At 36.9% G+C, this 15,731-nt stretch overlaps 1 protein-coding gene across 1 annotated transcript in view; it reads right to left on the reverse strand.

The window, feature by feature from the left end:
* Positions 1–1,312: 1,312 nt before the first annotated feature.
* Positions 1,313–15,731, reverse strand: part of LOC132545676 (BMP and activin membrane-bound inhibitor homolog) — a 34,191-nt gene continuing 19,772 nt past the window's right edge. The window contains exons 2-3 of the mRNA XM_060209366.1: positions 9,254–9,586; positions 1,313–3,485 (exon numbers count right to left, since the gene is read on the reverse strand). Of these exons, the coding sequence (XP_060065349.1) occupies positions 3,013–3,485; positions 9,254–9,586 (806 nt within the window). The 3' untranslated portion in view covers positions 1,313–3,012. The remainder of the gene's footprint in view (positions 3,486–9,253; positions 9,587–15,731) is intronic.

Genomic DNA, 15,731 nt, shown 5'->3' on the forward strand with positions numbered 1-15,731 from the left:
CATAACCGGATATATTTGTAATAACTATCATTGATGATATCCTGTAACAGGTTTCTCTACCTAAAGGCAATGATAGGTAAACCTCTCATACATCAAACTTAAACATATAACTCTGACCTCACAAACATCCTATCTCCTAGACACCATGACTACAGATTCCGTCGTCACATATTAATCAACTTGAGATATGACAGTTTTAACTCTCTATTAACCCCCTTTTATAACCATTTATTATGTTTTTTTTTCTGTGTTAGGAAATCGTGCAAGCGTAGCCTGTGTGATAACTAGCTTCATAGTTATTCTCGGCGATATAAATAAATTATTTAAAACAACAAACATCTGAAATATTTATCATGTGATTTTACGCTGTAGTTACGTGTAATTGTGCATTTATTTATTTATTTATTTGAATATATATTCTAACCATCAAAATTATGTGAAAATGATGACGTTAAATAGAAATATTTTAATGGCGTTCTCGGTGGAGTTAAAAACGCCCCGAAATGATATAGTGTCAAAACAAAATCACATTGACGTCATTTGTGAATCCGCTTCCGGTCGACCGTCGCAGAGACGAATCAGAAAAATCGGTGGTCGTGAAAGGTCAACGTTTTATTATGATGTTCTCGCGGGACGCGAGATCTTGAGATATGGTCGACATGAACAAGTCAGTGGTCTTAAAATGACTACTCTTTACATAATATCAAATTATATTTTCTATATATCAAGTTCAAAGTTCGGGGAATATAGTTTGTATGGTGCATAAAATGATATGAAATATCAGATAAAATAAATTGTCTTATGTTAACAACAAGAAAGGCACTTAAAAGGTTTTATTGTTGATGCTGTGGCCCAAAATATGACAAAAATGATTTTCGTTCTAAAGTAAAAATTGATAGTTTGATGGATATGATTTACCAATTCAATTTTAGATTTCACAATGATATCGACGGTGGCGACGATGACTAGGAAAATGACAGTTATTACACAAAGGCAATTAAAATTCAGATAGTCCTTTCTACAATACGAAAATGTGACTTATGAGACGCGGTCTTTGTAACTGCTATAAGGTGTATGATTAGTGTTTATAGATCCCAACAAACCAACATTCACATAAGGTTCCCCAGCATTATAGTTTCCATCAAGAGTTTTGCTGTAGGCCTATTTATTTCATTAAAAATACTTTTAGTACTGCATCATTTAAAATTTCCTGTGCACAGACGCATGAAATAGGTGGTCTTCTAATACACGAGCTGTCGTCTTAAAATAAAAAGTAAACGCCTTTTTCTATGTCTTAATTTTTCAAATTTTATTTTGAAAGAAATAAATAGAAGTGTTTTCAAATATAACATAATAATTTTGTAGTCCATGAAAATATGACCACACACAATAGTAACAAACAACGACACACAACATCGTACAACGCCACCTAACACCTTCATGGTAGATAATCCTAATCTGAATAAAACCATCTCCCCTGACAATTCTGTCAATAACAATATCAGAATGAAGTTTTTAAAATGACAGAGAAAATACTGACATGAAAACGGAATCGTTTTTCAACACAAATACGATGAAACTTTGGCAAAATATTAGCAAAAGAAACATGAAAAATGTGTTCCGGAAGAGTACGCGTCTTCTAATTCATCGACGACACCTTCCATGTAAATCTTGATCGATCCAATAAGTAATGACACGTTCTCGAAGGAGAACAAGGTATACATGGTGTGAACATAGAAATAGAATATGGTGAGATCATAATGACAGTAAGATCATCCCATAATCAACCTGCATCATCTGAAGCCCTGTGCTTCGAGTCTTCACTTGCCAATATCTTGTACGAAAACCATGATAATGGGAACATGTCCTTGAATATCAAATGCAAACCAAATGGTTTGGGATGCAGGAGCGTTGCTATTCAGAACAGAAAATATCACTACTGGGCAAATGAACTTTATTCAAATGTTGTAACATTGTTTATATTATTTATTAAAATTAATAAATAAGGGTTACACTACACTGGTTATCTAAAGTAAGTAAATACTGCTTGAACTGTTTGAAGTATTTAGATACTGAAATAAGTATTACCCCACGATTCCCATTAAGGAACACACCATTCCCTAAAGGTCTCTCGCTCCGCTTTAAGAAATGGGTGTGTCTGATGTGAAGGTTGAAAATTCTACCATGAAGGAGCAGGTTGAAATATAGAACAAAACCTCGCTTTACTGTCACTTCGCTTAATGCGATGTTTTCTTATCTTCTTTTTTCTTAAATCAATAAATGCGTGTATATTTTCACCACATTGTGCAACAGTGTCGATATAACGAGGTTTTATCTTCTTTTCCAGTCCGTGAATCACAAAACTTCTCTTCCAATCTCAATGAGGCAATCGGAAATCCTCGGGCTTTTCCACCTTTTTTGTTCGGAAAGGCGCGAGGATCTAAAGGGCTAGACTTTTTCAAAGGCGTGATGTAAAACACGGACTGCACTTCCACATGACAAATTTCTGACACATTTAGACTCTGTATTGAGCATTCCCACATAATAACACACATACATGTTTCACATGTTTTACGCGACAGTTAAAATTTCTCACTTAGAGCTTCACATATTTCACTAAATACTCACAGAACTACACACCAAAATACTACGTGCATGCGTGTATTCAACAAAACATCGCTTTTGGAAGGACATCAGTTGATTTGATCGACCATAGTCCAAAACAATTCACCAATGTCCAAAACAATTCACCAATGTCCAAAAAGAACCATTTATAGTCCATGTTTGACATGTATGTCCCATTTACACACTTTCAGGCTTTTAACATTGAACCGAACACCTTGGTCATCCTGTATCATATAACCTCTCACCTTCCACATTGATACATATTAACATACTGATCTCTCTAAACTTTGATATATATATATATTTCACATCCATTTAATCACGTGATCACACTCAACTTTCACTCTCACAAGTAGACACATTTGAACATTTATCACAATATCTGTGCTATACCACTGTAGCAAAATCAGTTTGGAGAGGTTTTCCCCATATAACAATTGATGGACGAGTTCGTTTTGACTTGGACTGTTCTGGGCAGACTTGTTCGTACACTTTTCCGTCCTTGTCCATCTTAACGTTAACATCTTTGCATAATGTGTTATGGTTTTCTCCAAACATAGAAGAGGATGAGCTCTTTTCTGTCTTTTCACTAAAATGGTCTGTCACATATAACTGTGCTTTTGTTAAGCTAGTTCTCTCGCGTCTAAATTGAATTAATTGTCTATGTCGTCTTGAATCTGTTCTGAGCATGCGTACAGCTAAAAGCACCAATAAAATTAGAATAAATCCTCCCGCAATCGGGACAGCGATTACGGCTGCTTTAAACCACAAATCACTTTCACCGCTCCGGTCATCAGAATCCGGAATAGCATAAGGTACGTGACCTCCAGGGGGCGCCACCATATTCAGCTCTTTGTCAACTGAAAAATATGAAATTTGAAATATATTAATGACCCGCAGAATAATTTGGAAGTTAAAACTGAATTAATGAAATAAATGGCATGTAATATGAAGAAAAGTGAAAAGCGAAATATATAAATGTAGTATATGGCAGAGATTAACAGCTTTTTTTACGTAGGACAGTAGGCACCGCATATACATAGACATAGAGTTGATATAGAAATCCCGTGGAGAGTGTGTACTTGGGAAACACAGACAGAACACTATTAGTTAAAGTGCTTAAATGTCTCCATGTTTCATCGACAATGATGTCATTGAGATGACAGCGGTATTCTAAAATCATGTCCATGGCCTAAAAACATGAAAATGGGTAGGTCTTCTCTTCTACCACGCCTATCATAAAGTACTTCAGTAATTGGCACGACCGTGATGGCGCTTTGATCGCTCCTGGGTCTGGTTCAGTCTAATTGACCCGGCGACTTGAGGATTTTGGATTCCTCTCTTGCCGTCAGGAGCTTACCAGTAAATGAAACACATGCATGCTGTTCCCAGTTACATAACACCGGTCTCCCCCCTCGGTTCCTCGTGAACTCAAGGGTGTCTTATTGGCGATAAGTAGAGAGCACTTACTGTATCGGCGAATTTCACGTGTAAAAAGTGTTTCACTAAATTGATGTTATTAGTTAGTAGATGTTACGGCAGTTTACTAGTTAAGATGATAAATGTGTATATATTGTCTTATGAGACAAACAGTCGCCGAACAAGATGTAGTCAACCTTGTCATATTCCGGATACATCGATTTTGTTCGGTCCGTTCATTAGAGAGTCCCTCATGACCTCAACAGATATCGCTGTCGTGGGAGGTTGCAAGGTTGCTGCGGACCCAAGCCGCCATATTGTCTGGAAATCGATCGATTTTGTAGACAACCGGTCTGACATCTTCGGTTTTTGTGAAGAGAAATGACGCTTATTTATGAAATATTAATCCTTCATTAAGTGTGAATATGTAATTTCATTACGGCAGCTGTGTAACCGATCGATGTGAAAGATAATGGGCTTCATTATAACACTACCGTTGGCGACCAAATCATCGATATTTCATGGCTCTTGGCGACATTGAGACCAGAGACAAAGCAAGGGATTAGTACAATGGTTAATGATACCACCGAGGTCATATGATGGTCAGACTGGCATCGGAAACAGATTGCACGTGAGCTCGCACCCGCCTAGGCGTCACATGGTCGGATCAACATTAAATCATGATAATTGGTGTCGTCTGCCGTATCACGTATCCTGTCGACCAGTTTACTTCTATAATTGGCTTAAAATCTTAAGATAAAGGGTTCGAACCCTCCTAACGGCTATTGTTTTGATCAGAAGAAAACGAGAGATTTTTGTTGCCAGAAGAGGCTGGGTATAAACCCGTTACTTCTACTTAAACCATACGATCATTTAATGAATATCGAAATTGTATCCACAGCTTTGTTAAAACAAAAGTATACATGGAACTTTCTAATATCTATATGCCAGATGCGCCTTACACAATATACTTTATTCACGTACAATAACCCACTCCGATATCAGTAATACAATGTACTATATATATATATATATAATAACCCTCTTGGATGTTCCAAATACAATGCAGTTAACACAGGTACAGTAGTTAACATAAGTACAGTAATCCACTGTGTAGCCACAATACGCCAGCACACTATAAGTTGCACATGATTTTGAAACTTTGAGTTAATGATATTGTACCATCGTAACTATTACTACTACACAGAAAATACCTCCGCCCACAAGTCATAAAATATGCTCGTAAATAAACCTCGATGAACATTAGATTAAACCCAGAAACCTTTGAAGGACCCACATGAATACACTATGCACATTTTGAGATATGGGCACTTGTTTCAGCCCAGCAAAAGCTACACCGGCAACGCTTTACTCATTTTCTTAATATTACACGTGTTTTACCTTCCAATACCTGTAGCCTATTTAAAAGCCTTCAAGAGCATTCCCTCAACAAATGTTTGTTAATAATAAGGAGCAAGTGATTGTTATATAGGTACAACAAGCCATGATTTCCTTACATACATATATCTATCGAAAGCCGCCCCGAATACTAACAAAACTAAAGAATGTTTGATGTAGTCTTATACCATATGTAAAGGTCTGTACGACAAAGTTCTGATCTCAAGGTTAATGTGTAATAATCATAAAGACTTTTAGAAATGCGAACTGTATTCGACATTGTAAGCATCTGATGTGTAAAACAATTATGGCACGTACGTGTAGTATACAACAAATACATAAATCCTACCATCAGACTCCGGCTGTCGAAAAAATTATTCAATTTGATGAAATCTGCACGAAGGTTGCTGCGAAATTCATTCTCTCCATGGAAAGATCACATGATAACCATCAAAATGGCATTAATGCAGTAGAAAAGACAGATAATTTTCCTACCTGTAACGCGGGTCTGGTTTTCCATGGAACGGATACGGAATCATTTTTTATCAATATAAAATGTCTGCCTTTATAACATGTAAATAGCAACGAAGAAGAATTGAGTGCTACTAATCGGGCCTTACCTTCCAAAATTCAAAAACATTTAAGATATCTCGGGACTTCGTACACAGAAAAAGAGATCACAAAAGGGTTTTGTTTGTGTTTTAAACTTAAATATTATTTAGTTGTCGATATACATCGTCTGATTATTGTTTATCATATCAGAACGAAGCAAGACAAAGTTGGTGGAGGTTAGCAAAGTTAGTCTATATCGTTTCTATACATCAACCACTACAACACATAACAGTGTAAGAGATGGACCACAGACGCCTGTCATTGGTGTAATATTTTCCCCATTTAAGTCGAACTTAATTCGAAAACAGCATGATGTTATAAATGGTGAGGACAGAAAGGTAGGCGAGATTTTTTTCAAATTGATTTTATTTTCTCTTTGCTCTGATTAATAGTGTTTTTACAATTACACATATTATTGTTTATAGCTACCTCTCCACAAATTTACTTTATAGCGTTAAATCAAGCGAACACAATATACTAACAATAAGCCACCGTAATCTACCGAGTCCATCCGACCGTTACCGACGACAGGTGGTAAGTTTTCTAATTGTCAAACCAGAGCTTAATCCGGATTAGTCTGTCTGTGTTGACAGGAAAGTTTCCAAAATATATTCAAGAGGATAAACAATGTTTCTGTTACTGGATATAGCTCGAGGGGTTCACAAATAGTTAAAGCTTCGATTAAGCACTTGACTTGGTCGTGAAAAAAATTTACAGGGATTTAATGATCCTGAAAAACCCAAAAGTACAAACAGATACGTTATATTGTGTGTTTCTCTGAGCTGCTTGAAGCAGATTTCTCGATATATTCACGTCACGTTTACCGGATAATATATCGATTTCAGTGAAAATAAGTGTTGGCTGATTTCTTCAATGACAACATTTGTCAATACTGGTCAAATACAAATGAAATGGTTTAATGGTAAAACAATGACATTTCTTTTCACATTGGTTAAAATTGAAAATTCAAATTAAATCTGCTATAGGTAAGGGAATCGTTGTTTTTAAAATCTTAAAATAATTATTATCTTTTTCAAATGAGAAGATACCTACGACAACAAAAAACAACTTATTACATTGAATTATTAAATTGGAGTATTATCATGATATACAAGCATAACGGTTCGGGGGATATTTGTAAACAGTAAAAAAACACCAATGACTTCTGACAATTTTCTTAACTTTTATAAAGACTGGGAATCACAAACGTGGTTGTAGAAACAGACGCTATAATGTGTACATAATGGTATGTATTTACATAGCTGAAACAATGAAATTCTAATATATATTAATGTTAAATTACCTAACAAGGTGAATAATCCAGGACATAATATATATGGTAATTCATTTATTTTGGATTTATTTTTAGAAACAAGCGATCACATAAAATCTTTGAAGGGACCGTTTATTACAAAAGGTTTCCTAGGAGCAACTAATTGTGTCATTCTTAAATTGTTCGATAAGTGACCACTTGTATCAGAAATTTTGTTTGACCTGGGGTCATCTGAATGTATACACCCACCGTTTCGCTAATCAGTTATTAGCATCATTACATACGTAATGTCACTAATTAATTTAGTATTGCAAACGTTAAACATCATTACCAACATTACTTTTTTACTCTCGTGTTCCATAATTATTTATACTAGTAATGGCAGGTCTGAACACATGACGTCACTTCCGGAGAGTTCTTAACTATACGAAAAAAATAACGATGAGTCATAAACGAAGTCGCCTTTTCTAAATTGTGATACGATAAAGTCAGTCAAGATACACATATACTGCATACGTCATAATCCTTACGCGACAGTAGGTTTGAGAAGCACGCACTTATCAGCTGTCATCAGTTCACAGTACGAAGACATCACGCGTGCAGAATAAAATTAATAGACACCAAGATTTACACTCCATAAAGAATGACAAATCGCGGTGTGAGGATATTTGGCACAATAGCGATGTCTCGCAAATTCTCGTTATCGGAACATTAACTGTTAGAGAGTCGTTTTGTTAGAACGTGCAACATGCCGGGCAACAGAACCCAACTTTCTTCCTGGTAACTTGGACACAGAGTAAAGTAATCGGGACGAATTTGTTTATTTATATTTTTGCATTTTAATTTTTTATTAGTTTTTTCTCATTACACTGTAAGCCGACACAAACTTTCTGCCATAACATACGGCCTTCAGACGTCTGTTGCTATATTATAGTATATCAACAATATGTAAATAAAGAGTGTGGCAACACTTTAACACACATTCCTTACACAATGTGTTATGTACTGAGGTACACGTGTACAACGACACCCATGTGTATGTACGCTGTTGTGTTGGCGTACCATTATGTACCACAATTATACGTTAATGGACAGCCAATTATCATTTCTACTCCGTGACAATAAACAGAGAAGTTTTGTGGTCAGTGTGTCTGCTCTCCAATCGACCGTGTACGGCTAGCCGACACTGCAGGATCAGAACAGATTACTGTCACTCTGATCCGTGCTCTCTCCAACGACAGAGGCAGTGCTTTCTCGCGATAACTAGATGCAGTTACGTGTACGCTAAAGTTAATTCACAATTCGGTAACATAAAACACAAATGTAGATAACCTATTAGTATGTGAAAGTGTTATAAAATACATCTCATAGATTGAGTTACCGATGAACGTGTCTACTTTAGTATATATGTGTGAGAGAGAGTTTTCTGGGATCAGATTTTCTCTATTCCACAAATAGTACCGATGAAATACATAGCCTGGTCTAACAAAGTTATTAGTGAATGAAAAATATTCTATTAAAACCTTTATTCTGCGCGACTTGCCGCGAGGGCCATCGGACTTTCGACGTCCGAAGTAGTGATTTTGCCACGATTTGATTGAGATAAATATACATGTAGCCCTCTGATCTCGCTTACACCCAAGTTATGATGTATAATTATTTGTCGGCTTTTTGACCGTTAGAGTTACTTAATATGACACGTGATATAGCCTCGTCTAGATTTCTTGGTGACAAGGAGTAAATCATGTCTATTAAAGCACTATCATACCAATCATAATAGCTTTGATTATCAATACAAGTCAGAACTCTAAAATATATGAAATTACCGCCGTTTGTGTTAACCAAGGGACTCATTCGTCCACTGATGTCCTATATACAAACTGCACATCACGGAAACATGGTAATCCATAGTGGAAAAGACTTTACCTGCTCGATGACGACTACTGTTGTTGACTTTAGCAGCATTCATGACGATATTGACATTCCCCGTATAGTCATTATAATTGTAATTACACATATCGTATCTACAACAGTACAATAAAGGCCACTCCTCGGAGGGACGGTTTCCCCTCATCTGTTCAAGAACTTCTCCGTTACATAAGTTGTGTTTTTGATGTACTGAAGAATCTACACATCCCTGTGTTGTACGTTTTGTCTCCCCTTCTCGACTGACCAGAGAGTAACACATCCCTAAAGCTGACTTGCACATGTAGCTGGTGCTGATACATCCGGGTTCGTTGCAATAACATCGAATTTCACCTGAAATGACAAAATGGAAATAACATTTTTAATATCAATGTATACAACAATCAACATCGCATTTGAGCTGGAGGTATTTTTTTTAATTCAGAATATCAGAGATCATTATATTTTAAAAAATCCCACAACATACCCATTCAATATTACCTAAATCAACCCAATTGTTCTCAACGCATGTGATCTGCCTAATTTTATCCGGAAGTCGTATATAACCGGAAGTCGTAAATAATTCCCGCCAAGAAAGTGATATAAAGTAACTGAATTGTAACTGCACTGGATCATCGTTATTCGGGGTTTTGTTGGTTAATACACTTATTTACATGCGTGAAATATCGATCTCTTGTAAGAGTTCCCCATAATGGTAGAGCCATTACGCAAGACATTTCGGCTATGACAAATCCTTACACACAGATTATTTCAATAGCAGGTCCTGTCCCTTTAACGATAAAAACATTACACAAATGCTGTAATACAAGAGAAGGAGAACATATTGATGTAAATCGTTTCCATATTTATATATTAAATCTCTGTCATCTTTGATACGATCCAGACTCGGCGAATTTTGTCGGCCATGATGTCGAGTCGGCGCCTTTAACACGGCAACTGTAGGACACACGAGATTGGGAGTCTATATCACGCCCGCCATCGCTCGAGAACCCCCGATTACTCTAGTGGCCCAGTGGGGCTCAAGTGGCGCTCAAGTCTATGGAGCTCCGTCTGGGGCAATCTCGTTATATGGAATTTAATGTCGGTGTTCTTTGGGAAACAGAATCTGGCAAGTAAGACAGCTTTGTGTGTTCGTTCTGTTAGCATCAATAGTGAAGTATTACGATCAAGTGGTATTGTAGCGTACACACATGGATATTTAGACAGCGAGGCGGAAACACATATCGTTGTGACCTCACCTGGTATAAAAAATATCTCACCAATTACTCAGAATACGAGTAGAATATTCGTTATTTCGGACAAACCATACAATACATATGGCCAACATTAATGTGCGTACATCCCATTTACTGTTCCAATATACCTCCGTGTGAATTTCCATAGCATTACCTCTCGACGACACCATATCGCCAATATTCTCACTACTGCGTGCACGACAAAAACGCGTGTCTGGAGAATACAAGTCGACTGGAGTTTTATTGGAAGTGAGTTGGGGTCGTTTGGTGTCCTTTTGGTCGGTCTGACCTAAGAAACCTATTCCAGGGATAACACTCATTCACTGTCATTCTATATATCTACAATATACATCGTGCTGACAAAAAACTTCTAGGTTTTGTGGTTTTATCGGCGAATTGCGACAGAAGACCATCATATATGTAGCATCATTCCATCTGGTACACGATAAAAGAGACTGAAGCACAACTAATTGGTGGAAACATTCTTCTTACATGCCTAGCTCTTGTACAGCACCCTAAGGTTCAAAGAGTACACAAGTCTAAAGATATATGACAGAAAATTCACGATTGCAAATACATGTGACATGTAACAAACTGAACAGTACTTATCAAATTAGCTCACGATCCCTTAAAATCAATACAAGGGTGGTCGGGTGGTGAGGTGGTAACACACTCGCCTTTCACTATGGCATCCGGGGTTCGATTCCCGAAACAGATGTGAAAGGAGTGGGGTCACATACCCGACCACGTGGGTTTTCCCGGAGTACTCGGGTTTCCTCCCCACAGTAAGACCCCTCGCGCGCTTACATCCGAGTGATAAATATAATTGAAATAACTTCTTTCAAAATTGATGTAAAATAAATAAATATTTATATATCCATAGAAATGTTGTCGATCTACGATTGCATATTATAATTACATGTTTATTTGTACATCAAACAACATTACGAACATGATTCAAATACATAGAACTAAGACTTCCAATTTAGACAATTCCGAAGTTTCAGCCGTGAGAAATGAGTTCACTTTATATAAACGGAAAATTGAAGGTTATTACGATATTGCCAAAAAAAAGTATTTTTGTCTTAGTCTGGAGATACATACACGTTCAAACCCTCGGTCCTACATCGCGCTCGGCAATATAACCGATCTTGTATTTCCTCTGACGTGAAGCGAGCTGTAAGCCCTCTCCAGTCATCTGTAATTAAGTTAACATTTCGTACTGGGTTTTTTCCTGGTTATAATACCGTAATTCGATTACTTAATTGGAAGTTTGATATCTAGAGAAATCAAACAGAATGAAGAACTTTTAACTTAGATTAATGTACACATTCTCTTGGTTTTCCCCTCTACGATCTTAATTTATTGCCAAGCTTTGATCCCCTTTCCAATAGAATCTTTTTCAATTTCATCTTACTTTCAGTCCAATTAATTCGATATTTCAATTATTTTATTGAATAACTACATAAAACATAAGATAAATAACGTTGAGAATCTTGACATTATTTTCTTTTATTAAAGATATAAATTATCACAGTGCTGTTTCTCGTTGCCTGCATCCAGACGATTTTTAGGAAATGAACGAGTCCAATGAAGGAGAGAGTAGCAATCAATTTAATGTACCTAAATGATACTACTGCAGACATATTTCTCTATTTACAAAATATGTTTGATAAGTTTGGAAATCCTAGCGACATGTTAATAAACATTGCTGGTGAATTATAGCGTTTTTGTTCCAAATTGCCGGAGCTGTATTTGTATATAGTCGGGCTTTGGGGGTAGTATCTGACAATTTCTCTCCTTCAGCGTCTGAACCGGCCATAGGTCGTGCCCATCATCTCGGAAATGGTCCATAAAACTGACGCTCGATCACATTACAAAATATATTATCACCACCTTGGAGGGGATGAAGATTAATATTGTTTAAAGAATGTGAAATAAATCCTAACTGTCCGAAAATCCTTATTCTAGAGTATATTGCCAAAGAAACAACATCATAACAATTACTTGACTTTACAAAAAATGTCTTAGACTCGCACGTGATGGATCTTCCCATCACAAATCTCAGTTAAAGTTCTAAATATACAACAGTGCCGATATCGTTCAAATTATTACTGTATTTGACATGTGATTTTTTAGAAAGTGAAATTAGAAGATTTGTTCGGAAAAGAAAACATGGACATGTCAAATAGATGGAATGGAAACAGTACTTATATACAGTAGGTTCATAACATGGCGTCATATTTACAAAAAAATCCCCAGTGGTCCAGTATTTTATTTGTTTTTATTTCTTTTCCCTTCAGTTTTGCTTTGTGCCATAAATCTGACTATACTTTGAGTATGACCTCAGCACAGCATCTGTACCACGACTGTAACGTGTACCTGTACAGCGAACCGGCAGACACTTGTCTTCTCGGAGATTATAAAACATATGAATTATTGATACGGTAGATTATCCAGCGCAGACATATGTCTACCAGAAAACAGTAGTCACACAGTCTAGTGAGCTTCAAATCTACACCAGCAGCATGTGAAATTCAATTTTCTCTAAACCTTTAAAAGCAGAACTTATTTTTTAACGTTGTTTATATTTACTGCTTGCATCATCATGCAGTTTTGAATCATAGTTCAAGAGTTGTTTCTTAAATATGTTGCCTAAACATTGTTTTCTAATCAAATATTAATAAAGGTACAGCTTCGAGTGAAAGCTAACACAAACAAAATACCATTCTAGTAGCCTTATGACGTAAGCTGCTGTCATATGATATATACATTCGAGGCTTCAGACAATCGTTAACAAACAGTTGTCGTTACCGAGGCTGCCGACCTTCTACTTAATAAGCAGTCAATTTCATCTCTGAAAATTGTTTTGGCAAAATTTTCTTTTATCTTGTAATAGAAATCTACAATTATTACTTCATCCTTGATTATAACCTCGGAAGAAATCAATTAATACTACCTTCGGCGAGAACAATTGACGCCATATTGACGCGCGTCTGTTCCTACGTCCGGTGCCACACCGGAAATGAATACAGATGGTCGTCTGATTGGTATTGATTAATGATGACGTGAGTTATGGTGATTTGTTTCCAGGTAAAGATCTGAAGACCCGGCGCGCGACTGATCGACTTCAATGATACGCTTCCAATACCGATGATGACCATTCTACCCAGAGGCGACCGACCCTGGCGCGACAATACGACGTGGATGGTCGCCATTTCATAATCGTCCCCTTGGGGCCATAGGTTCAAAGCAACGAAAACGATATCATGGGGCGACAAACTGTCGGATAAAATATTTTTTTCTAAATATTATGAGTATGACTGATGGGTAACTTCTGACTAGGGTTAGATAAGTACTTGTCTGCAATATAGAACAGTTATAGGACATTTCAGGCAGGAGTAGAAACTCAATAAATATTAGCCTGGAGTTTATAGCTAATGACATTAACATACAACTTAGTATGTTTTCAGGTTTGGCATTGAGAAAACAAGACATAAAAGACCATGGTTAATGAGATACGTTGTCCACTCCGCGCGATACAAGTGTGTTTGGCGCCATTTATCGTCACACTACACCTCATCAAACTGAGGGTTTCCGCCGAGCAGACGATGAAGCTCGTGATGGCATCTACGCGTGCTGTGTTTTATCTGTGGTCAGTCTGGCCCGATGGTCGAGTAAAAACAGTGGTAAACATACAAAAATGCAGTTCTTCACAAATTGAGGCGGTTTTATATGCGTTCCGTACAGTTTTGATAATTGGTACATTCCGATGAGGCATCGTTATTCAGAGAATACATAAAAACTATGTCGTTAAGGCAACCCACTTGATTAATCATTCTGTGCCCGAGACGTACCACAAAGAGTACAATATATTGACAGAAAACAATACTTGTCGGGAAAAGAACAAATCAAGTCCTTTTCCCGTAACATATATATCTAATTAATGAGCGCCATGTACTCTTTGCGTTCATCTCTTTTTTAACTTTTTATCGTTCTAAGCGACAGCAGTAGATCTTGAAAATCCCTGGTGACACAGGACCCCATACATCATACAAAATCCTGCCCGACTCGCTGACGACACATTGCTGTCTCGTCTCTCGCCGCCCTACGTAAGCTAATTCATCAACTAGATATTATACATACACTTGTATAAATCAGCTCGCACACTATATCACAGAGTTGTTTTAATTTTCAACGTGGTGGTATGGGAAAATGCTTCTCGTTTACTCACTTTATTACATTGCAAACAAAACAAGAAAATGACAAAAATCATACCGGATCTGTACTTTACGATATCGGCTTACAGAATATTCATAGCATGAAAAACCGGATTCAGAAATCCGCGATATTAATTGGTTTCTGAAATTTAATCTACATGAATTATAAATTGTGAATTTTTCACACAGATTATACGTTGATTGCTTGCGTATCTAAATTAGACCAAAAGTACACTCGGAACCTACCCCGGTCCGTTCCCGAATGAATAAATTAAACCGTCAGAGTAGCTTGATTTCAAATCAAAGCATCTATATTGTCCATAAAATAGGTATGGCGATATCCGGAATTATTTCTAACATAGTTGTACTTGTTTCAACGCGATTTTTAATAATCTTGATATACACCGTTATAGTATATGGGCTGTAAGACTTTAAATACACACACAAGATTTTACAAGATAAAGATCATTGCGATCGTGAGTTGAATTATACTGATGCAATTACAGTACGATTATTACGATTAAATGGGCCTATCTGTTTGTTAATCATTGTTAATTGTTATTTATCGGCTAATTGTCTCCCCTGTCAACAGTCGATTGTGACGCTGTGATACGAGGCCGCAGTTTTAAAGTATTTATGGGTTCCTGTAAACAAAAGGGAACTACACTACCGCGACATGTTTCGATACTATCTTTCTAGAACCTTGCACAAGTCTCGCCCAAATCCCGTCCATACATCGTGAAAAAAACGATTATTTTTGTATGGAGCCATAAGTCGTACGCAATTTACTGAATAAAAAGTCGGGATTTTATCGTTGAAGTTAAAAGGAAGTAGGGTCGTGGGTTCCTGAATTCAATAAAACGCCATTTTGTGTATGTACGTATCATTGTCACATCCACCGTTTTCCCAGAATGATATTGATGTCAAAAGGAACACATTCTCAGTTAAGTTGATGAACATTCATAGGTACAGCTATGCGGTTTAAAATGTGGATGTTCGATGTCAAATATGATGTAGCTTGTC

This window comes from Ylistrum balloti, unplaced genomic scaffold (genome assembly GCF_031769215.1).
Source record: "Ylistrum balloti isolate Yb309-2 unplaced genomic scaffold, AGI_CSIRO_Ybal_v1 Utg369598, whole genome shotgun sequence".
NCBI lineage: Eukaryota > Metazoa > Mollusca > Bivalvia > Pectinida > Pectinidae > Ylistrum > Ylistrum balloti.